The sequence below is a fragment of the Dipodomys spectabilis genome, unplaced genomic scaffold, assembly GCF_019054845.1.
Source record: "Dipodomys spectabilis isolate Male_0828 unplaced genomic scaffold, ASM1905484v1 ptg000197l, whole genome shotgun sequence".
In the NCBI taxonomy this organism is placed as follows: Eukaryota; Metazoa; Chordata; class Mammalia; order Rodentia; family Heteromyidae; genus Dipodomys; species Dipodomys spectabilis.
In genome coordinates this window covers 15,893,690-15,919,380 of record NW_024870874.1, presented here as the reverse complement: position 1 = coordinate 15,919,380, position 25,691 = coordinate 15,893,690, and the positions used below count along the sequence as shown (strand labels likewise).

Sequence of the window (25,691 nt, the reverse complement as noted above, 5' to 3'; positions counted from 1 at the left end):
CATGGAATATTTATTTCCAGGCATGGTAGTACATGCCTGTAATCTCAGCACTTGGGAATTTGAGGCAAGAAGATCTTGAGGACTTTGAGACCTATTTCCAAAAAAAATTTTTTTAAGGTAGCTAGTTATGCAAATTTATCTATAAAGATTAGATGATAGCATATTATGTTAGAAGTCACAAAATCTAAATAGATAAAAATGGGCTGAAAACATAAAATGAAATTTATCAAAAATGAATTTATATCTATTTATCTAGTAACAATTTAGTTTTAACATTGGTTGATAAAGAGTTTTGTTCAAGCTGAGTGTGGTTGGCATATGCCTGTAAATCCCAGCATTCAGCCAACAGAGGCAGGAGGATCATGAGTTCAAGACAAGTGTAGGGTATCTAGTGAACTTAAGCCACCCTAGGATACATGGCCAGACCATGTAGTTGAACTGTAATATCAAAATGAACCTTCAATATTGGGTATCAGCTTAAAACACTAACACAGATAATTGGTGACCCGAACTAGAAAGAAAACTGCTAATGGTCAGGTAAACATTTTTGGCACTATTATTTGGAATATGAGTCTCATACAAGAGCCTCCTATGCCAGGCACTGATAGCTCACACTTGTAATCCTAGCTACTCAGGAGGCTAAGATCTGAGGACTGTGGCTCAAAACCAACCTGGGCAGGAAAGTCCATGAGACTACTATATCCAATTAACCACTAAAAAGCTGGAAGTAGAGATGTGGCATAAGTGGTAGAGTGCTAACCTTGAGCAGAAAAAGTTCAGAACAGCACCCAGGCCCTGAGTTTAAGCCCCAAGACTGGCACCAAAAGAGAAAGAGAGGAGAGAGAGAGAGAGAGAAGAAAGGGGGGGGGGGAGACAGAGAAAAAAAGAAAAAAAGAGAAAGAGGGAGAGAGGAGCATCAGGACTGTGATAATGATGGTATGGCAAACAAAATCATATAAAGCACAACTAAAAGCCAAAAATTATTTCCATGGAGAACAGATCTGGGAAAGAAAAAATAACACCAGAGCTCTTTCCAAGTATTTGAATGATTCTTGGATTCAAAGGCAGAAATTATATTTTTCTATGTATTTCATCTTTATTCTCTATACACTCAATTCTAAGCTTTGTATATAATAAAAATCAAATATTTTAAGTTTAAGATAAATTAACATGTTAGTGACTAAGCCAACAAAGATAGTTGTTTTTCAGGTGTATCTGTGCATCTGTTGTCATCTGAATGACAATTCAGGGTATGAGAGAATGACAAAAGGGTATGAGAGGATGAAGGAAAGTAAAAACAAAGAAATGTACTGTCAGGGGCTGGGAAGGTAGCTCAGTGGTAGAGCGCTTGCCTTGCATGCATGAAGCCCTGGGTTCAATTCCTCAGCACCACATAAGCAGAAAAAGCCAGAAGTGGTGCTGTAGCTCAAGTGGTCGAGCGCTAGCCTTGAGCTGCAAGATGAGGGATAGAGCCCAGGCCCAGAGTTCAGGCCCATGAATGACAAAAAAAAGAAAAGAAAAGAAAAGAAAAGAAATGTACTGTCAGGTACTACAGTACATGCCAGTAATCTCTGCACATAGTAGGCAGAGGCAGGAGGAAAAGACATTCTAGGCCAGCCTGGGCTATATAATGAGACTCTTGACTCAAACTTGAAAAAGAGAACAAGAGAGAAAGAGAGAAGGGAAAAGAAGGGAAAGAAAGAGAAGAAGAGGGGAGGGGAAGGAAGGGAGGGAGGAAAAAAGAGAAAGAAAATAAACAAGTAAAAGCTAAGTAGGACACCTATAGCATAAACATTACATAAACATTACCTTAAATTTAGAATTTCTGGGGCTAGGGATATAGCTCAATGATAGAATACTTTATTAACATGGACAAGGCCTAGGTTCAATACAACAATTTCTGTCTTCTACTTATAGTCCGCAGTTAGCTATGGATGATGGTGATATGTAGAGGGAAACTAAAGAATTCTTGAAGAGGAAAAATATGCTAAGTAGCAAGTAACTAGCTCCATTAAGATCAAAGTAGCCCACTAAAATCATAGAATGTCACAAGATGAGTATCCTCCTACCTAAGGATTAAGGAAGGGCTATCATTCTAGCCTAAGGTAAATCAACAGATAGTTCCTGGAACAACAGATCTTTAACTTACCCAAGCCAGTAAGCCAAGGACTACAGGTTAAAAGTAACTCAATAAACCTTTCCCAACTTCTAGACAATGACTACCTGGTAGGAAGGTTCTCAGAAGGAACTTTTAGCGCTCCAAGCCTCTTATATATCAATAAAAACTTGTTCTGGGATAAAAATGGTCATTCCCACTGTAAAGATGATCTGTTTTTAGTCTAGTGAAAATATATTTTTTTCCTAATAAACTTTATCACTTTTACTACGTTTTGATTCTTGCCTTAATTTCTCCATGAAGGTCTGAATTGTTGTGCTAACTCTTCAGTAAGATTTCAAAAGATAGTCTTGTCCATATCACAACTTACATTTCAGTTCCTTTTGTAAATACTGCCCTACAATAGAGTCATTATTTCCACTTTTCTTTAACCAAGAGAAAAACAGGTTAACAGAAGTTTTTTAGCTAGCTCCAACATTATAACAATGATTAACCTGGAACTTTCCACTCACAAGCCCTTTGTTAAAAGTTTTAACAGGGTGGCAACAAACATACATGGCCTTAACTTAGAGACTTAGTCTCAATTTGACAATTACTTTGGCTTCTCTTTTATTACTCCCTTTTAATCAACAAATCTCTAAATCCACAAACAGTAAACCTGCATTAAAACTATAAACTGAGGCTGGCAAAGTGGCTTAGTGGTAAGAGTGCTTGCCTGGCATTCATGAAGCCCTTGGTTTGACTCCTCAGTGCCACATAAACAGAAAAAGCCAGAAATGGCACTGTGGCTCAAGTGGTAGAGTGCTAGCCTTGAGCAAAAGAAGCTCAGGGACAGTGCCCAGGCCCTTAGTTCAAACCCCAGGACTGGCGAAAAACAAAAACAAAAAACTGTTAACTATACAGAAAATTTTGTTTCTTAAACCTGAAAGACCAAAAAAAAGACCTGAAACTAAAAATTTGTCTCCCGTGTGCTATTTAAGGAGTAACCTTGGTACTGGTTCCACCATAGGCCAGAACTTGGCCAGCGCAATATCTCAGGTTCATACCAAATTACACCTAAGGAAACCTAATGGCTTCCTTTTTTGTATTAAAGATTTAGTGCAGAGTTGCAACAAATATCCAAAAACAGAGAGGAAAAGGTGGTGAAAAGAGGTCTTAATGTACATTAAAGAGAAACAAATGGGAGATTTTCTGTCTCATATACATATTAAAGCATGGAATTAGTTGGAATAGCAAAAATGCTATTCTGCACGAGTTGTAAATATAATAAAGGAATGCCCGAACAAGTGCCCATGCTCTCAACTTCCTTCCCAAGGAGGCTCATTTACATTAGAATAGTTGCCAAGGTTACGTTAATTCCATCACAGCTCCTTTCTCCAGTTGCTAATCTAGAGCCTGGGTGGTACTAGTTAACAACCAAAATCCTTAATTGGGGCTAACTCAAAATCCAGCCTACTCAAAAGTTCATGACCTACAAAAGGATTTTGTCCTACCAACAAAAACTGCCAGAAAGGTAAGACTAGTGTTTTCTTACACTCTATTTTAGTGGAGATTTTATTGTAATTTCAGAGAACTCTCTGGGAGTCAATATTTTTTTTAATCTGCTTCAACCAGTTTCTTGTAAGGAAAGCAATATAAATAATAAATTTTACAAAGGGTAACGGATCAAAGGAGTGACTGACTGCTTGATTCCAAGTATTGGGTATCGTAGCCATTATACAAACCAACAGGCTCTCAGTATTATTTTCTGAGAAAGATAATACATAGTACTGGCTGGCTATACAAGTAGAATCCTAAATCAATTAATGAGGTTAGTATATTCTGTATTAAAGCAGCACTCAAACAAAACACAGAGTAACGGAAAAAGTGAAGAAGAAATAAAGCAAAACATTAAATTTAAAAGAGCAAGATTTCACAATGCTCCTACCTCTGCTTCACAAGTGCTGGGATTACAGACATGTACCACCATATCCAGCCCAAACTCCTCATCAACAAATATTAAAATTTAATCATTACTAGATATTTTTCTTAAGTGGGTTTACATTAATACTTCATAAATTTCATTTTTATAAGTTTAGCTCATCAGTTTGATTTGCTTACATTTTCATGATTTTTAAAGTTATGTTTTTTTGTTTGTTTGTTTGTTTTCGTGGGGCCTGAATTCTAGGCCTGGGCACTGTCCCTCAGCTCTTCAGCTCAAGGCTAGCGCTCTACCACTCCAACCACAGCACCACTTCTGGCTTTTTCTGCTTATGTGGTAGTAAGGAATCAAACCCAGGGTCTCATGCAAGCAAGGCAAGCACTCTACCACTGAGCCACCTTATGCTATTATCTAATCTTTATAGATTCAAAGCCAGACTCAAAGGCAGAAAAGTCCACAAGATTCCATCTCCAAAATAACCAGCAAAATACTGAGCTGAAAACATGGCTAGGAGGTTTTTTTAAATCTTTTTTATTTTTACTCCATTGCACGTATTATTAAAAATGTGAATTTGCTGGGCACTAGTGGCTTGTGCCTATAATCCTAGCTACTAAGGAGGTTGAGATCTAAGGACCATAGTTCAAATCCAGCCTGTGAAAGTCTGTGAGGCTCTATCTCCAATTAACCACCAGAAAACTGGAAGTGGAGTTGTGGCGCAAAGTGGCCGACAGCACCCAGGCCCAAGACCAATCCTCTAAAAAAAATAAATTAGTTAAATCTGAGCCAGGTGCTAGTGGCTCATGCCTATAACCCTAGCTACTCAAGAGGCTGAGATCTGAGGATCACAGTTCAAAGCCAGCCAAGGCAGTAAAGTCTGTGAAAAATCTTAATCTCTAATTAACCAGCAAAAAGCCAAGAGTACAGTTGTAGCTCAAATGGTTGAGTGCTAGCCTTGAGCACAATAGTTTAGAGACAGTTCTCAGGCCTGAGTTCAAGCTCTAGGACAGATGGACAGATGGAAGGACATGGATATACACACATACACACATACACACATACACACACACACACACACACACACACACACACAGGAAATGTAGCTAGTGAAAATTCAGTTCAAAATATAAAAAGCAAACTATCTTGATTTTTATGCCAATTACATGTTAAAATAATAATTGTTGGATTTAGTTTCACATACACATACATATACACATACACATATATGTGTATATGTATGTGTTTTCTCCTGACCCCCCCTTTTTTTTTGCACTGTTAGGGATAAACCCATGGTTTAATGTGTGCTACCATTGTAACTGGAACTTTAGAATACCGTCTAAAGCTATTTCTTGGCTCAACCCCTGAATCCAGTTCCAACCATCTATAAAACATTTTTATTTAGATGTTATATAAATGTTTCAAACACAAGGTTACAAGAAAAATGGAACTAACGCTTATTCTGTAATACTTCACCAATTGCTAATATTATGTCAGCATGCTTTTGGTTAAAATACTGTAGAATAAGAATTCAAATTCGTGTATTTTCTTGTGTTTGACTTGACAAATAATAATATGCAGGAAAAATAACTATAAAAATTAGGCTTGGATGTGTCGTTGTGGCTCAAAGTGGTGGAGCACTTGCCTTGGGCAAAAAAGCTCAGGGACAATGCTCAGGCCCTGAAGCTTTCAAGGCCCAGGACTGCAAAAAAAACAAAATAAAACAAAAAAAAAAAAAAAAAAACTAGGCTTGCTTCTTGTTTTTGTAATTCTGATTTTTTTTTTTACTCCTTTTAAAATTCATGATCATGAAAACCTGAAACACATTTTTAAAAATCTGCATTTTAATCCTTGTTCATTTCTTTTCCTTTTTTCTTTCTTTCTTTTTTTTTTTTTTTGGTTGTGGGGCTTGAACTCAGGACCTGGGCATTGTTCCTCAGCTCTTCAGCTCAAGGCTAGCGCTCTACCACTTGAGCCACAGCACCACTTTAGGCTTTTTCTGCTTTTGTGGTGCTGAGGAAGCGAACCCCGGGCCTCTTGCATGCAAGGCAAGCACTCTACCACTGAGCCACCTTGCCAGCCCTCCCTGTTCATTTCTTTACTATAACCTACGACTGATAGAAAAACTAATGATTAACAAATGAAGTGTTTATTTTTTGCAACTATAGCTGTCTGCTCTAGAGTCTTAGCCTGAGTGCTTAATGGCATTTAATGAACATTTTATTCAGCTTTTCCATTAGTAAACTAGAATTGTTTATCACAGTGTTAGTTTAAGAACTAATTCATACTTGTAAGTACTCTAAAAAGTATACTCTAATATTCTGCTATATCTTGGCACGGTCTTAACCTTCCTAGGATACCATTCATTTTCTTCTCAAGATTAGAACAGAGGCAAGAGTGTGATTCTGAGTCCCAAAACAGTACCTGCCACATTTGCCTTCATTTTATACAAACAGACTTGTTGATAAGTCTCTTAGTCTTCAAGTAATTTCCATGATCTGATAAATAAAGAACAATTCTGAAGAAAAAGAGTATATCAAATGGTAAAATCTACAAAGCAAGTTTTAAGCCAAAAGAGTCTTAACTGGTTCAACCTGATGCTCTTGAATAAAAACCAATGTTGCTTTAGAACTGCCAAGTATCATCATGGTGATATATGCAGTGTTCTAGTTGTTACTGTCTAGCCAGAGACACTAAAAACCCTTGGGCTCTTTCCAAGGCTTAATTATCAGTGCCATCCGACAGACTCTACCTAAGAGTATGATATACAAGAACTGAAAAAATACTCACGTCTCCTTGGATTGTGACTGTAGCAAGGTTTATGTTCAAGCGACAGAGAGATAACTAGGTTGCTAAGAGAAGTATATTGTAAATAAATAGTTCATGTTTGAAGCTCAGCACTATAATAATAAACATTTATTAGGCAGTTATTATGCGCCAACATTAATTTTATTCAAGAGCATACTTAGTCAACAAATGTAGCTATGCAACTAGGCAATGAACAGAGATTAAAATATACTACTCTAGGGAAGAAGAAAAAATTCTCATAATGATTTCTGGATATCTGCAAAGATCTTAAAGACCATAAAATTTATAAGCCACTAGAACAACTCAGAAGGCAGTGTGACAGTAAAATAATTTATAATCAGCTGTGTAGATCAGTGGATGTATCCAAACTGGCAATAATTATTTTTAGTTATTATTATCAAGCATTATGAGAAAACAAGTAACAATGTTATAGGCTAATAAGCTTGCTGAAACATCTCTTAAGGTTCAATGATAATGTACAAGGTTTGGAGCCAAACCCTTCAGCTCTTCTGATGAGCAAGTTCTAACTGTTCTCCAAGATGTGGCAAGGCCTAGTCAACAAAGCAAAAGGAAATGAATAGCAGTCCACAATTGCCAACTTACTTTATTCAAAGCAACCAAAAAAAAATCAGTTTTTTGGGCTAGGAATGTAGCTTAGTGGTAGAGTGCTTGCCTAGCAGGCATGAAGACCTGTGTTCAATTTCTCAGTACCACATAAACAGAAAAAGCTGGAAGTGGCACTGTGGCTCAAGTGGTAGAGTGCTAGCCTTGAGCAAAAGAAGCAGCTCAGGGACAGTGCACAGGTTCAAGCCTCAGGACTAGAAAAAAAAAATTTCTTTTTATTAATCATTCACACACAAAAGTAAGTGCTATCCCCTCTTCAAAAGAAATGCCATTTTATTAAACAGATGTCAACTATCCCTTTCTGACTAGCTATCTCAATTGTTATTTAGTTAACTGTTAAAATAGGTTCCTATAAAATTATTCAGTAAGTCATGACTAGTTAGGTCTAAAGTCTTAGAAATGAAATGAAAATAACTTAAGTGGCAGAAATATAGCACAAACTGTAAAGAAAAGTTGTTGTGCCGGGCACTGGTGGCTCACGCCTGTGATCCTAGCTAGTCAGGAGGCTGAGATCTGAGGATCGCGGTTCAAAGCCAGCCTGGGCAGGAAAGTCCGTGAGACTCTTAGCTCCAATAAAAACCACTAGAAAACCGGAAGTGGCGTTGTGGCTCAAGCAATAGAGTGCTAGCCTTGAGCTGAAGAGCGCAAAGACAGGGCCCAAGCCCAGAGTTCAAGCCCCACGACCAACCAAAAAAAAGAAAGAAAAAAAGAAAAGTTGTTGTTTCCCACACACACCCCCCTTACCCCCACACATATATACTCTAGGCTGTGTGTCTACCATTGAGTTACATCCCTCGACTCTCAAAATTTTTTAAATAAACTTATATGGGGTTGGGGGTGTGGTTTAATAATACAATATTTGCCTAGCATGTGAAAGGTACTAGATTAGATCCTCAGCACTGCAAAAAAAGAGGGGGGTGGGGGGGGAATACACATGTAAAAAAATTATAAACTTGTTAACATTTAGGTTTAATTACTAAAAGGAAAATGGACAAAATTCTTTTTTGGAAGGAGTGGTGTCAGTCATGGGACTTGAACTTAGGGCCTGGATGCTGTCCCTGAGTTTTTTCGTTTAAGGCTAGTGCTCTACCACTTGGAGCCACAGCACTACTTCAGTGTTATGGTGGTTAATTGGAAGGAAGAGTCTCACAGACTTTTCTACCTAGGCTGGCTTTGAACCCCAATCCTCAGATCTCAGCTTCCTGAGTTGCTAGGACTACACAGGCATGAAACACCAGTGCCAGCTAAAAAAAGTGTATTTAAACTAGGCAATTCCTACTCTGGAATGACTTGAAGACTTAGAGGATGAAATTTTACCCTATAATAAGATCAATTTACATTAATCATTGTTCTCAAAAGTATCGTAAGTTTGACTGATCATTCTTTAAATGTAAAAAGAATGTAAGATCCTAACAATACAGTGAACAAGAAAGATATGGCATGAGCCCTTGTGGAACTTTCAATCTAGGAATAAAGCATATAACCAAAGTATCAGAAATAAACTGCACTATTCTCATCCATAAGAGGAGAAGGATTTGGCCTATGACAAATGAAACAATAGAATTGGACTATAAAATAAACTATCTATACAAACACAAACACATATATTTTGAGACAATATCAAATTCTCTCCAGAGAAAGAAAATTATAACTAGCTTTTAAGGCATCAAAAATGCAAAGGTGGACTGGACTTTGGTGGCTCACGCCTGTTATCCTAGCTACTCAGGAGGCTGAGATCTGAGGAATATAGTTCAAAGCCAGCTGGGGCAAGAAAGTCTATGAGACTCTTATCATCCAATAAACCATCAGAAAACCGGAAATGGCTCTGTAGCTCAAGTGGTAGAGTGCTAGCCTTGAGCAGAAGAGCTGAGAGACAGCACCCAGGCCCAGAGTTTAAGCACCATGACTGACCAAAAATAAATAAATAAATAAAGACAGAAAAGGTGGGCTGAGAATGTGGCTTGGTGGTACAGTGCTTGCCCAGCATGCATAAAGCCCTGTGTTCAATTCCTTAGTACCACATACACAGAAAATGCCAGAAGTGGCTTTCAGCACAAGGAAGCTCAGGACAGCACCCAGGCCCTGAGTTCAAGCCCCACAACTTACCAAAAAAAAAAAAGCCAAGGTTTCAATAAAGTACAGATTCTTGCCTTATATTTGAACATGCAAGCCCGGCGCTGGTGGCTCACGCCTGTAATCCTAGCTACTCAGGAGGCTGAGATCTGAGGATCGCGGTTCAAAGCCAGCCCGGGCAGGAGAGACCGTGAGACTCCTATCTCCAATAAACCACTAGAAAACCAGAAGTGGCGCTGTAGCTCAAGTGGTAGAGCACTCGCCTTGAGCTGAAGAGCTGAGGGACAGCACCCAGGCCCAGAGTTCAAGCCCCACGACTGACAAAAAAAAAAAAAGAAATGAACATGCAAGTTATGGATTGACGATATAGATCACTAAAATGCACTGGGATATAATAAATGATATAGGATTCTAGATATACAGTGAGACCAGAAGAGTTATACTCTTTGGAGAGAAACACAAAGGCGCAATGCCCAAGTGCCTCTTCATATTTATGTAAATATATATACTGATATAAACCCTAAAATATGGAAGAGACCTCTATTTTTCCCCTTTAGTTTTTAATTTTTGATGATTCTGTCTTCTTTACCTATGTATGATATATTCAAGTGTACATGTTCAGAAGGGTTGGGAGAAGGATACAAAACTGGAGGAAAAAAGGGTAAAAAATGCAGCAGTGGAGCTCACTGGACATTCATGAAAGTGAACTATACAACTCATGGGTGGAGATGGGATGGAGGAACTGGGAAAGAATGAGGGAACTGAAGACATCGTACAAAAAGAAAACGTAGGGCTTGGAAGGTGGCTCAGTGGTCGAGTTGCCTTGCATGCATGAGGCTCTGGGTTCGATTCCTCAGCACCATATAAGCACTCAAGGCTAGCACTCTACAACATTATATAACATTATAAAGACTATATTAGAGACAGAGAGTGATAGAGGTGATGAGACTGACTGGAATATATTGTAAATATGTATGGTGATGTAACCAAGAAATCCTCCTCTATGTAACTTATGTAAAGAAATTTTTTAAATTAGGAACAGTGTGCCCTATTGCTATCGTCTAACATTGTATTTAATGATGAAAGACTATTTTTTTCCCTCTAAAATTAGGAATAAGGCAAGAGTGTCTTCTCTTAGCACTTCTTTTTCTTTACTTTCTTTTCTTGATGCCAGTAATAGAGTTTGAACTCAGAGCCTCCCACTCTCTCTTGACTTTTCACTCAAGGTTGGCACTCACTTGAAACACACCTCTACTTCCCCTTTCACCACTTCTATTCAAAATTGTATTAGAGGATCTAGACAATACAATACAGAAAGAAAAAGGAATTAAAGGCATATAGATATATGTAATTAAGACATATATAGGAAAAATAAAACTGTCATTTGAAGATGACATAATCCTGTAGAAATTTCCAAGAATCGCCAAAGAGCAAAAAGTAATAAAAAAGTTTAAAAGAATACAAGTTTAGCAGAATACAAGTCTGTCATACATTAACTGTAATCAAACAATTACATTTAGGTGTGTATCCAACAGAAATAAAAGCAGAAAATCAAATAAATATGTGTATAGATTGATAAACAGAATGTGGTACATACAATGGCTTATTATTCAGTTTTAAAAGGAATGAAATTCTGATACATGCTAGAACAGATTACTGAAATTGAAAACACTATGTATGATTCTCCTTTACCTAGAATAGGCAAACTCATTGACAGTAAGTAGAATAGAGGTTTTCAGAGTATGTGAAGAAATGTAATCCAATCTACTCAGGAGGCTGAGATCTGAGGATCAAAGTTCAAAGCCAGGGCTGGAATATGGCTTAGTGGCAGAGTGCTTGCCTAAGAAGCATAAAGCTCTGGGTTTGATTCCTTAGTACCACATAAACAGAAAAGGCCAGAAATGGCGTTGTGGCTCAGGTGGTAGAGCACTAGCCTGGAGCAAAAAAAGCTCAGGGACAGTGCCCAGGCCCTGAGTTCAAGCCCTACGACTGGCCAAAAGGAAAAAAAATTAAAAGCTACCTAAACAGGAAAGTCTATGAAACTCTGATCTCCAATTAACCAGCAAAAAGCTGGAAATAGAGCTGTGGCTATAATGGTAGACAGCCAGTCTTGAGTAAAAAGGCCACAAGACAGTGCCCCTATGCTCTGAGTTCAAACTCCAGTACTGACACAAAAAATAAAATAAAATAAATATATCTTAATGGTTGAGTGTTTGTTTAGCATTTGTAAAGCCTTAAGTTCAATTTCAACACTGAATCTTTTTAACGAAAAATTTGCAAAATGATAGTAATTGTTATATTGAATAGTAAAGTACAATTCTCTTTTCCATGTGTTTCAATTTTTTTTTAATTCAAAAACAGGCTTCTAGTGAAATAAACATGTACTAAGCAGCAAGAGAAAAACATTTACCTTTCTGGAACCCACATTTGTGAAACTATTCTAATGCCTCTGGCATCTATCTTAGTGTGATAGAAACCTTCACGAATGTATGCATGCACATAAGCATGCTGCCCAAGTTAAGTTTCCTCTTTCCTAACAAGATGCTTCTCAAAAAATGCTGCTACAAGCACTTAAAAAATCTTGCAATAGGGCTGGGAAGGTGGCTCAGTGGTAGAGCACTTGCCTTGCATGCTCAAGGCCCTGGGTTCGATTCCTCAGCACCACATAAGCAAAAAGAAAAAAGCCGGAAGTGGTGCTGTGGCTCAAGTGGTAGAGCGCTAGCCTTGAGCTGAAGAGCTGAGGGACAGCGCCCAGGCCCAGAGTTCAAGCCCCATGACCGGACCAAAAAAAAAAAAAAAAAAAATCTTGCAATATGTCTTCCAATGATCTATCAACCAACATAAACCAATGACCCAGTCCACATTGCTGTAGTTCAAAAAAGTTTACTACTAATTTCTCTGAGTCATGCTTAAGGTTTATGCAAATCTACTATGAATACAAACCTATGAATGACCTAACATGGTAAAAAAAAATTATAACTTTGACTTTTCATACAATCTTCCCTCTACATTCACTCATAGAGGACATCATGCGAGTTCTTTCCCATTGTTGCAATGTTTCTAGAGCTTCCAACTCCAGGCAGATTTATGTGACTTAGATACCACCATGGGAAAGTATGAATTAGCTTCAAGGGAACCTAAGCATGGAACAGTGTTTAACTAATGCAAGCTCCTGAGAGACAAAAAGAGGAGAATGACTTCCTCTCCAGGCCCAGGAACAGGCAGTCCTAGACACATATTCAAAGAAAATTGGCTTTGTAGTATTCACCAGTCCACAGCTTAGTGATGGCCATGCTGTTTTTACTTCATTTTCTTGCTCAGTTTTAAGTACATTAAAGAGAATACTGGTTCCTTCTCAAAATAACTATAGAGAACACTACTCTGATTCCATTAAAAAAAAAAAATCTCCATTTTAAGTATTACTTGTTAGATATTATTGTGGGAGAGAAGTCCTCAGGGACCATGTGGGAAATCTGTAAGGGTCTATATAAGGGACTTTGTGGAGACATATTGTTCTCTCTGTAAATATGGAATCTATATGGGGGATGGGGGGGACTGAGCAAAGGTTCTTGGGGAGTTCTGATGTGTGTGTGTGTCTGTATGTGTCTAATTCTTTGTATACTTAAAAGTCTTAGAAGGAATATTAGCTGGGTGCCAGTAGCTCACCCTATAATCCTAGCTACTCAGAAGGCTGAAATCTGAGGATGGTAATTCAATGCCAGGCTGGGCAAGAAAGTTTATGAGACTCTTACCTCCAATTAACCACCAGAAAAGCCAGAAGTTGAGCTGTGGCTCAAGTGGTAGAACACTAGCCTTGAGCACAAAAGCTCAGAGACAGCACCCAGGCCTTAAGTTCAAGCCCCAGGAAAGACACAAAACAAAACCAAAAAAAAAAACAGGAAAAGAAAAGAAAAGGTATATTGTAAGTTTCTACCCTTCCACAAAACCTAAAATAATTTACTGGTCTCTCTACTCTAAAGTTTTATAAAACAAGAAATTAGACAAACTGCTAAAACTAAGATCTAGTCAACAATGAGCAAAACTTGGCAGGTAGGTATATGATAGTACAGAATCAGAGTTGCCTTTCTTCCAGTTGATGACAAAAAATAGCAAGGATCACTGTGACCAACAAGGATCTAAATGATTGCAAGCTTAACAAACTGCCTCTAAGTATTATGAGACCTCAAAGGTATATTTTCCAGAGTGGTTTGTTTTTTTGTTTTTTTTTTTTTGGTCATGGGGTTTGAACTCTGGACCTGGGCACTGTCCCTCAGCTCTTCAGCTTAATGCTAGCACTCTGCCACTTGAGCCACAGTGCCACTTCTGGTTTTCTGATGGTTTATTGGAGATAAGAGTTTCATGGACTGGGCTTTGAATTGTGATCCTCAGATCTCAGCCTCCTGCATAGCTAGGTCTGAACCACCAGCGCCCAGCAAGTGTTCTTTTACTGTCAAGGAAGTTTATCAGGTCACCTTGATATTGTACCAAAAATAAGAGCTACCATTTTAAGTATGAGACTCCTATGAGTTTTGTTTGTATGAGCAGTCCTAAAAGGTATGACTTCTTAATGTACTAAAAATGTGAATTTCTGAACTTTTACTACTAGAATCAGGAAACTTCAAAAAGGTTCTGCTATACTAGTTGGGTTGACCACCAACTAGTTTTCCTAAGGTAATAAAACTCAATTTCAATGCTGAACTCAACTATAATCCCTGCTTTCAGCCCTTAATGTCATTCTTGAGCTAATAAGTACACTCTTCAATCACTAATTATTACATTTGAGCTAATAAATTAGTTAAGAAGGGCAATATAAAGGAAAAGAAAAAATAGAAAGGTAAAATATTACATTTTGTTTGGGGGTATTAGTGCTATTTTATATTGTAAACAGTTTGGATCTTCTATTACAAGCAAAAATAAATTCCAGACGGATTGAAAACCAAAATATAATAATCCCAATCATAAACATAGTTGAGGGCTGGGAAGGTGGCTCAGTGGTAGAGAGCTTGCCTTGCATGCATGAGGCTCTGGTTTCGATTCCTTAGCACCATATAAGCACAAAAAGCTGGAAGTGGTGCTATGGCTCAAGTGGTAAAGCGCTAGCCTTGAGCTGAATTGCTGAGGGACATACCCATGTCCAGAGTTCAGGGCCCACGACCGACAAAAAAAAAAAAAAAATTGAATAAAATACACTTTATAAACTTGAAGTAGAATGGCCATCTAAGATGGAAAATTTTGGGCTGGGAAGGTGGCTCAGTGGTAGAGTGTTTGCCTTGCGTGCATGAGGCCCTGGGTTCCATTCCTCAGCACCACATAAGCAGAAATAGCTGGAAGTGGCACTGTGGCTCAAGTGGTAGAGTGCTAGCTTTAAGCTGAAGAATAGAGGTACATTGCCCAGACCCAGAGTTCAGGTTCCACAACTGACCAAAAAAAAAAAAAAAAGATGGAAAATATTTAAGCTGAAAAAGAAAAAGCTGATAAACTTGACTAACAACAACTTTTAAAAAATACAATGACAAGTCAACAGGCAGCAGAGTAGGGGATCTAGGATGTAGCACAATGGGACAACATCTGTCTAGCACCTGTCTAGTAAGGCCCTGAGTTTGATAATTTTTTAAGCAAAATAGGAAACACTATTTGCAATATATATACAAAGAATTAAGTCTTCTTGGGGCTGGGAAGGTGGCTCAGTGGTAGAGCACTTGCCTTGCATGCATGAGGCCCTGGGTTCCATTCCTCAGCACCACATAAGCAAAAAGAAAAAATCCGGAAGTGGCGCTGTGGCTCAAGTGGTAGAGCACTAGCCTTGAGCTGAAGAACTGAGGGACAGCGCCCAGAGTTCAGGCCTCACGACTGGACCCCAAAAAAAAAAAAAATTAAGTCTTCCTACAAGCCAACAGTAAAAAGATAGTCCACTAGAAGGGCAGAGATTTTTATCAGTTTTGTTCACTGCTGCCCTCAGGACCTGGCACCTGGCACATAGTAGTCACTCCATTAGTAATTTGTTAATGGCTATGAATAAGCAATTACAAGAAAAAGAACATAAACTTCTGAAAAATGCATGAAAAAATTCTAACAACCTCATTACAAGCAGAAGAACACAAATCAAAAGACCAATAGAAGATTTTCTCCACTAAAGATTTCGTGAGAAATTTACAATAAATTTCTGTGTGGTGGCACATACCTGTAACCCTACAGCTTGAGAAGCATAAACAGAAGTTCGGAATTTAAGGCCATAGTAGGCTACATAGCAGGGTCCAAGGCTAGCTTGGGGTTACATAGGGCTGACTTGGGCTGACTCAAAATAAAAAGTGGAAGAAAATACAATATTATTAAAGATATGAAGAAAGTGTCTTGTACATAGCAGATACATAAAATGGAAATTTTTAGAAAACCGCAAGTGGCACTGTCGCTCAAGTGGTATAGCACCAGCCTTGAGCTGAAGAGCTGAGGGGCAGTGCCCAGGCCCAGAGTTCAAGCCCCATAACTGACAAAAAAAAAGCTTTGCATAAAATGGAATTTTTTTGGTTTTGCGTTTTTGTTTTTTTGAGCCACAGCACCACTTCTGGTTTTATGTTTTATTGGAGATAAGAATCTCACTGCCCAGGCTGGCTTTGAACTGGGATCCTCAGATCTCAGCCTCCTGAGTAGCTAGGATTACAGGCATGAGCCATCAGTGTCCGGCTTAATATGGAATTTTTTATGGAAATTTTTTATAGGCATACCATTAAGACAGATTTAGGAGCTAGAAGCATTACTAAGTGGTAGAATGCTAGCAAGTATGATGCCAAATTCAAATCCCAGTAAAGCAATAAAGAAAAAAAACACCAAAAATATGGATATGAATAGCTAGTCTAGCATAATAGTATATAATCCAGGCACCCAGGAGGCAAAGCAAAGGGATCACAAATCAGAAGTGATGGTAAGATCCTATCTCAAAATAAATAAATAAATAAATAAGTTATTTTGCAAGAACATACTCAAAAGCCAAGTGCTGGTGGCTCATATCTATAATCCTAGCTACTTAAGAGGCTGAGAACTGAGGATCGAGGTTCAAAGCCAGCCTGGACAGAAAAAGCTCTGGTACTGGTACAAAAAAAAAAAAATTATATATATATATATATATATATATATATAATTATTTTAAAAATATCTTTAGAGCCCAGAACTAGTGGTTCACAACTGTGCTGTGGCTCAAAGTGGTATAGTGCTAGCCTTGAGTCAAAGTGTTCAGGGACAGTGACTAGGCTCCAAGTTCAAGACTCATGACTGACCAAAAAAAAAAAAGTTTATATTTATTAGAGGCTACTTAATTCCCCTCAAAAAATGTTTATATATATTAGAGGCTACTTAATTCAATGGTAGAATGTTTAGGTTAGCATGCCCAATGCTGTAGGTTCAATCCCCTTGCACCAAATAAAAAATAAATGAAGCTGGGCGCTGGTGGCTCACGCCTGTAATCCTAGCTACTCAGGAGGCTGAGATCTGAGGATCTCGGTTCAAAGCCAGCCCGGGCAGGAGAGGGCAGGAGAGACTGTGAGACTCTTATCTCCAATAAACCACCAGAAAACCAGAAGTGGCGCTGTAGCTCAAGTGGTAGAGCGCTCGCCTTGAGCTGAAGAGCTGAGGGACAGCGCCCAGGCCCAGAGTTCAAGCCCCACGACCGACAAAAAAAAAAAAAAAATGAAAAAGACGTGTCAACTGATACAAGAAAACAAAAATATATTTTTTCAGAATTAGATAAATTAAAAAATTCAGTTTTAGCCGGGCGCTGGTGGCTCACGCCTGTAATCCTAGCTACTCAGGAGGCTGAGATCTGAGGATCGCGGTTCAAAGCCAGCCCGGGAAGGAGAGACCGTGAGACTCCTATCTCCAATAAACCACCAGAAAACCGAAGTGGCGCTGTAGCTCAAGTGGTAGAGCGCTCGCCTTGAGCTGAAGAGCTGAGGGACAGCGCCCAGGCCCAGAGTTCAAGCCCCACGACCGACAAAAAAAAAAAAAAAAAAATTCAGTTTTAGCCAGGCATTGGTGGCTTATGCCTGTAATCTTAGCTACTTAGGAAGATGAGATGTGAGGATCAAGGTTCAATACCAGCCCAGGCAGGAATGTCTGTGAGACTCTTATCACCAATTACCCACCAGAAAACTGGAAGTAGAGCTGTGGCTCAAAGTGATAGATCATTAGCCTTGAGCAGAAAAGTTCCAGGACAGTGACCAGACCCTGAGTTCAAACCCTACAAGTGACAAAAGCAAAACAAACAAACAAAAATCCAGTTTTAAAGGCTGTTAAATGGAGCAAAGTGGAAGACTAATTACCTAGCATACACAAGCTTCTGGGTTCAATCCTCAGTACAGAGGGGTAAGGATTGGTTTTAGAAATAAAATTGTTGTGTTTTATTACATATAGGCAGCTGTATATATATAATATTGACATTCAGAAGAAGACTCTTAGCTAAAGGAATAATTTTTAAAGTTGTTGACATGTAGATGATACTTAAAGGGATAAGATGGTGTGAGTGACTTGAGAAAACATATGAAAAGACCAGAAGACCAGGGCTGGGAATGTGGCTTAGTAGTAGAGTACTTGCCTAGCATATATGAAGCCAGGAATTTGATTCCTCAATTCTACCTACACAGAAAAAGCTGGAAGTGGTGCTGTGGCTCAAGTGGTGGTAGAGTACTAGTAGCTCAGGGACAATGCCCAGGCCCCTGAGTTCAAGCCCCAGGACTGGGGGGTGAAGGGGTGGGGGTGGGAAGGACGACAAAGACAACCAAAGAGGGAAAACTGAGGCAGAGCCAGAAAAATTCAGTAGAAACTAGAAATGTCAGCAAAGGAGGAAAGTATTTCATAAGGAATCAGTACTACAGGCTGCTAAAAAGTCTAATATGAGAAATGTAAAAAGAGAACACAATGTTTTCCAATCTGATGGACATTAGTAACTTGAAGCAAGGAGGTTTTGTTTTAGACAGAATGTTATAATAGGAGTGGTTTAAGGAGTTCATAGAGGAAAAAAATATTTCTATCAAGTATAGAAAACCCCTTAGAGGACTGGGATGTAGATCAGTGGCAAAGCTCTTGCCTAGCAAGTGCAAGGTCCTGGGTTCAATCCCCAGAATCAAAAGAAAAGACAAAAAAATACAGCTGAAATCCCCCTCAAAAAAAAAGAAAACCTTTTTAGAAAGTCTGGCCATGGGGGAAAAAATACAAAGACAGGACAGTAACAAGATGAAGGATATCACCAAAGGGGAGATGGCAGAACAACTCTGAATACTGAAGGATAGGATCTAACAGAAAGGGAAAAATAACAAAAAACATTTTTATTTCACAGGAGAATGTGATTACAGCAACTGTGGGAGAACTAGCCTTTGGAGAAAAGAAGACAGAAAAAGATGAGTCCCAAATGCACAAAGATTTGTAGATGAAGAGGTACAAAGAAAAGGAAATTCTCATTTGGTAGCTTCTGCTTTTAAAGTGAAGCACAAGGCTTAAAGGAAAAAACACGTAGCTGGGAACCAGTAGCTCAGGCTACTATCCTACTACTCGGGGCTGTGATCTGAGAATTGAGGTTCAAAGTCAGCCAGGGCAGGAAAGTCCATGAGACTCTTATCTACAATTAACCAGTAAAAAGCTTGAAATGGAGCTGTGGCTCAAGTGGTAGAGCACTGTCCTTGAGCACAAAACCCCAGAGACAGTGACTAGGTAGGGCCTGAGTTCAAAACCCAGGACAGGCATTAAAAAAAAAAAAAAGAGCCAGGTACTGGTGGCTCATACATGTAATCTTAGTTAGTCAGAAGGCTGAGAGCTGAGGGTCACTGTTCAAAGCAAGCCTCAGCAGGAAAGTCCATGAGAGCCTTATCCTAATTAACCACCGGAAAACCAAAAGTGGAGCTGTAGCCCTGAGTTCAAGCCCCAAGACCAAGCAAAATACACACACACACACACACACACACACACACACACACACACAAATAAATATGAGAACTTAGAAATACAGCCTGAAATAGTCACTTGCAGTGGGAAAGTGAATATACTAGGAAAATGTGTAACATCAAGGGACCATGCTGATTATACACATAAGGTAATTATGAATTCATAGTCATGATAATCTGCCTAGCTTTCCAATTTTCTCTATGAACTCTCAAATTGATGAGCACAGGTCAACTAAGGTCAACAGCAGTGGAAGTTAACTTCAACTAAAATAACAGACTAAAAAAAAAAAATCACAGCAAGGGCTGGGAAGGTGGCTCAGTGGTAGAGCGCTTGCCTTGCATGCCTGAGGCCCTGGGTTCTATTCCTCAGCACCACATAAAGAAAAAAGCCGGAAGTGGCACTGTGGCTCAAGTGGTAGAGCACTAGCCTTGAGCTGAAGAGCTGAGGGACAGCGCCCAGGCCCAGAGTTCAGGCCCCACAACCGGACCAAAAAAAAAAAAAAAAAAATCACAGCAGGAATATGAGGTAGCTTCCAGGATGGAGAATCTGTTTCAAGGATATTAATGAAAAACACCATTGAAAATAACAGCATTGGCTGGGAAGGTGGCTCAGTGGTAGAGCACTTGCCTTGCATGCCTGAGGTCCTGGGTTCGATTCCTCAACACCACATAAGCAAAAAGAAAAAAGCCGGAAGTGGCGCTATGGCTCAAGTGGTAGAGCACTAGCCTTGAGCTGAAGAGCTGAGGGACAGCGCCCAGGCCCAGAGTTCAGGCCCCACGACCAGACCAAAAAAAAAAAAAGAAAGAAAGAAAATAACAGCATTAGTTTGGTAAATATGTAAATAGCCAAATGAGATGCCATGAGATACATGGGGATTTGCTGATAATGGGGGCAATGTTAGAAACAATATCATGGCAGGATGTGAGAGACAGAATCATTTGAAAGAATGAGAGTAGGAAAGGAACTAAGTATTAAGAAGATAATGCAGGACAGGATGAAAAGTAGTGAATAAAGTAAACAAAAATGTGAGCCATGATGATTTATGCCTCCTTGTAGAAGAAGGTAGATCCTGAGATCCAAAGAGTTGCACACAACAGTCTTAGCAGAAGCTTAAGCAGACTTCATATGAGCATTTGCTCACAGCAGTAGAGGATTGGCAGTGTTAAAAAATTTTGCACTGTTGCTATGAGCAATGTTTCATCTCACTGATCCCAAAGGTATCACAGATTGGCAAAGCCTCCGGCAAGGTTAATTACTCTCTTTAAGCCTATATTTTCTCAACTGAAAAATAAAGATAAAACTACTCATCTGATAAAAGTTATGAGGAAACCAGATGCAGTGGCTCACACCTATAATCCTAGCTACTCAGGAGGCTGAGATCTGAGAATCGTGGTTCAAAGCCAGCCTAGGTAGGGAAGTCTGTGAGACACTTACCTCCAATTAACTCCTAAAAAAATGAAAGAGAGAGAGAAAGATTTGTCATCTTTATTTAGACCCCCATGTCCAATTCAGGGTATAATGGGTAATCTGTTTATTTCATGGTTGCTTTCCTTTTTTTTTTCCCTGGGTCTTGAAATGTTTCTGTGAAAACATTCTTCACCTCTTCTAATTTGACAATTCTTTTAAGCTCTACATTTGCAAAACTTCTCCCATCTTCTTCCTAAAGCCTTGAATCACTCTCCTTACTTGCTTTTTCAGATGACCTAAGCCTTAGCCAGACTGGCACACCTTAAAAAGTTCACTTGGATTTTTGGTAGGAGGCCAAAAGCCCTGCATCTATGAGACTGGAAAAAAAAAATGCCTAGCATTCAGGCTATGGAAACAGATAGATAATAGGTTTAAGCACTACCTCAAAACACTTTTTAGATATATAATCTTGGACAAGGCATTTATTCTCTTTGTCCCATACTTCCTCATCTGTAAAATGGGAAAATGCCGCCTATATCTCAGAGTGTTTTTTGTCAGGATTACAGAGATACCTATGACAATTCCTGGCACACAAAAGGCCAATTAATGGTAACTATTATTAGGGGCCAATTGCCAATTGCCTTACTGAATTCTGCCAAGCTGTACTTTTCTAATTGGCAACAAAGTTATGCTGCTCCCACATTCCCATGTCTAAATCCAAAACACTTTATTTCAGTAATCTATAATTAATCTAATCAAAAGCTTAAACAACTCAGGGCAAGAAAGCACTAACATGGCCCAACTCATTCTCTTCTGAAAGCAACAAAGCAAGGGCAAGTTAGATATGTTTGCCAAGAGAAATAACGGAGTCTCTTTGAACACAGTCATTGCCCATAGTGATCAAGCACAGATTAGTTTAGTTCTTTGGTTAGCTGACATACTGTTAGAAAGATTTTAACTTTTTGTGCCTTGTTTTCTCTCTGACATTCCTAGTACCCACTTACAAGAACACAGGGAAAAATCCTCTCAGCTATTACCACTTTCACTGTGAAACGTATGTTTCCATTTCACAAATTACATCTTTAGAGAGTTTTGGTTTGTTGAGTTCACTTAAGGTAGATTTATGAAGAAGAACATTAAGTATAACCATAATGATAAGATCTGGCCCCAAAGCACCACAAGTTACAGGATAAAGGCAGGTGCCAAAGATGGAAAGTGCCTGAGTAACATGAACACCATATGTTCATTTTTATTAACTACTATACTTGGGAATTTGGGATCTTATAAAAAGTTCATTTCCCTTGTGTCACTGTGCACAGTAAGAAAACCAAGGAAACTGATGACAAACACATGATTGGAATAAGAGAAAACATAAATAGAAATATGATTGAACATAAGTGTTTGTACATGACATTTTTTTTTTTTAAAAAGCAACAATCACTGGTTACAGAGTCAAAGGCAACTGTTTTAATCCTAATGTTGCCAGTCTCTCCACATAGCTTAATTAAAGCAGAAGAGAGCCAAAGCCAGAATGATTATTTAAATTGGAAATCTAAGAATCAACAAACTCTCAACAAATTGAAATATCACAGTGCAGTTTCTTAGTGAAGTGACCTTTCACTTGGGAAAAGAAAAGCAGTCTTATTTTCATTTCACCAGTTCTATTATTAGGAAATTAAAAGATTTTTGTCCCCATAAAAGTGGCTCACAATCAGATATGATGTTGCATACCTATAATCCCACCACTCTGGAGGCTGACACAGGATTTTAAGTGAGTTCAACTCAGGCCAAGATCCTTTCTTTAAAGAAAAAAAAAAAAAAAAAGGTTCAACAATGTCCTTGCTTATGTCATACGCTTCAGGCTTGCCCAGAACCTCACTTGATTAACTTTCAGCCAAGAAATTGTTTCTTGGTGCAATTAACATTGTAAGACAAGCTCAGCCCTGTCTTTCATAGCCTTGAGGCTGCTGAGTAAATCTAGAATCATAAAACATACATTTTGATATTGAAAATACAGGAAGGAGGTGGTTCAGCAACAAGAAAGATAGCCAAGAAGAAAAATACTCTGGTGTGATAGCCTGTAATTTCCTAACTTCTTTATATAGAATCTATTGAACTATGTGTACCTTTCAGAATTCACAGTAGCATGCACTTAAGCCCTAACAGAATAAAGATCAATATTTCTTAATAGTAACTATCATCTCTTAAGTCCCTGTGATATGTGACAAGTTCAATGAAAAGACTTTCACAAATATTTCTAATCCTTAATCATATTTAGTATATTCATTTTGCAGAAGAAACTGACTTGTAGAACTTGGAAATCACTCAAAACCTGGGGATACCAGAACTCAAACCCAGGTCTGCCAGACTATAAACTCCATGCTATAAAAGAAATTCATTATACATTTTTTTCCCTCAAAAAAATCTAATCAAATTACTGATTTGAAAAAAAATAACAAACTTTTTTGTTGTTGTTCCGGTTCTGGAGCTTATATTCAGGGCCTGGGTGCTGTCCCTGAGCTGCTTTTGGTCAAGGCTAGCACTCTACCACTTGAGCCACAGCTCTACTTCTGGCTTTTTGGTAGTTGATTGGAGATAAGAGTCTCACAGACTTTTTCTTGCCTGGGCTGGCTTCAAATGGTCATTCTTGGATCTCAGCCTCCTGAGTAACTAGGATTACAGGCGTGACCCACCAGTGCCTGGCTAAGAAAATGATTCTTAATCACAAGAAAAAGATTTGGCCAGTAAGTCACCATCACCAGTCAGAAATATTCTTCAGATTCCCAACTCATATCAAGGTACTTCTGGCAGGAGTGCCCACACTGCCTCTTTGAACTATAATTCTTCCCAGAATTTTAATATTGCAAACAACAAAGGACATGTCCTGAAGCATTATTATAGTCTTGCCTCTGATATAATTTTTTACTCTATTTGGGTAGTTAGAATGAAAAGGTTATCTATAATACCTTAATTATCTGGCAATTACAAGAAAATGTTTGGCTGCATCCAAGGTTCCAATTGAGCTAATATGACCTACATAGTTAAAACCAATACAGAGTTCACACCCCATACTCCTGTTCTGACAGAATAAAATCCTTCACAAAAATATTTTTAAAAACTGTGTTCATATTTTGCCTAGGAGATTAGACAATCCATATCTGTCCTTCCAATGCCTTTTTTCTGTGTTGGTTTAGAGCTGAGGAGGGAGGAAGGGGAAGAGAGAGAGACAGAAGGTGGGGGATCATGTAGCCAATGCCCAAGGAATACAGGAGTATTAATACAACTGGTTGCCCTTACTCTTTGGTGTCCTGAGGCCTCAAAACTGTATGAAAGAAGCGGGCAGCTAAGACAAAAAGCCCCACAACAATCACTTTCCCAACAGTAGCAGTATTTCTTTCTAACATTCTCAGATCCTAATAAAGGAACCAAAACAAATCATTTTCTTCATATACAATGGAATAATCCTGGTGACGAACTACTGATCAGAGAGGACAAACTTCTTAAAATTAAAAAGAATTTCCCTGTCTCCCTTGTACAATCCAAGAGGATGCATAAATATGCCAGTAGCTGGAAAGGAAGGACACGGCATCAGTGCTGCTCAATGGAAGCGGTGGGCCACGAGAAGGCAGAAGTCATCATCTGTACAGAAAGCCAGACAACTCCGAGGATTTCAATGCAAACTAAAACTACTGCTTATTCGTTCTCCAAGTAAAAGAGATCTTTCCACCCTTGTCGCTGGGTGAACACGAGAGAACTGCGAGACCATCGGGGTCTCCTTCTTGAATAGTCTGGAAAATAACACGCCGGGGGGTGGGGGTGGGGTGGGGGAGACGGGAGCGTAGTATGAGAAGCCTCTCCTCAGCCTGTCTATTCCAAGTAGTAGAGGCGAGCGCTACCTCCATGTTATGCATAGCCAAGTGCGGCTGTGCTACCTGGAGTCTCAGCTTCCCGGCACCGGGCGCCGAGTGGCGGCAGGTCCGAGGGTGGGTTTAAGAGCAGAGGTGGTCTCTGCTCTTCTGATCAAAAAGGAGGGCGTGGAGGGAGGTGCGGTCATGCCTAGAGTATCTGCGGCTCCCCTCCCTCGCTTCCTCTGAAAGGCAGCCCGGCCCCAGTACCTTCTTGACGGTGCGCGGCGCCTCGGAGACGGTGCCGTCGGGGCTGATCAGGGCCTCGCCACCGTCGCGGTGCCGCTGATGCTGATGGTGGGGGTCGCTCCGCTTCATGGCCGACGCCTGAGGCACCTTCCCGGCCGCAGGGCTGAGAGCCGCGGCGGGCCCCGAGCCAGGGGCCGGGGGCCGCTCGGCGGCGGGAGTTGGAGCCTCGGGATCTCCGCCGCCCGCTGCGGGGGCCATGGCGCTCAGGGCCGCCGTGCTCAGTCCTAGCTGGGGCTCCGGCTCGGATGGACTCAGGTCCTTCAGCTCCACCTCCGGCACCTTGGCGGCAGCCGCTGCTGACACAACCTGCACCGACATCACCACCTCTGCTGCAGCCGCCGGCACAGACTCCAGCTCGGGCTCGGCCCCGCCTCCTGCTTCCCTTCCTCTTCCCTCCCCCATTCCCCCACTCCGCCCCTCCATCGCCTCCGCTCCCACCCCCTTCCTCCACCCGCCCGCCCGCCCGCCCACCGGCCTGCAGCCAGCCCCGGGCCCTCCAGCTCCGCCCCGCCTCTAGTCAGACTCCCTCGCGAGGTGCCACGGAACCTGTAGTGCGCTTGCTCCCGGCCGCACGCACCGAGAAGACTACGGGACCTCAGCTCCCGACGTGCTCGATGTGGTAGGACGCGGAGCCTTCTGGGAGTTGTAGTTCCTTCCTCTTCCGGAA

At 40.0% G+C, this 25,691-nt stretch overlaps 1 protein-coding gene across 2 annotated transcripts in view; it reads right to left on the bottom strand.

Annotated features, from left to right (window-relative positions):
• The window catches only part of Ahcyl2 (adenosylhomocysteinase like 2), a 156,524-nt gene extending 131,138 nt beyond the window's left edge, over positions 1-25,386 (bottom strand). For both annotated transcript variants that reach the window (XM_042696091.1, XM_042696092.1), the window contains exon 1: positions 24,986-25,386. In XM_042696091.1, the coding sequence (XP_042552025.1) occupies positions 24,986-25,342 (357 nt within the window). In that variant the 5' untranslated portion in view covers positions 25,343-25,386. The remainder of the gene's footprint in view (positions 1-24,985) is intronic.
• Positions 25,387-25,691: the final 305 nt, after the last annotated feature.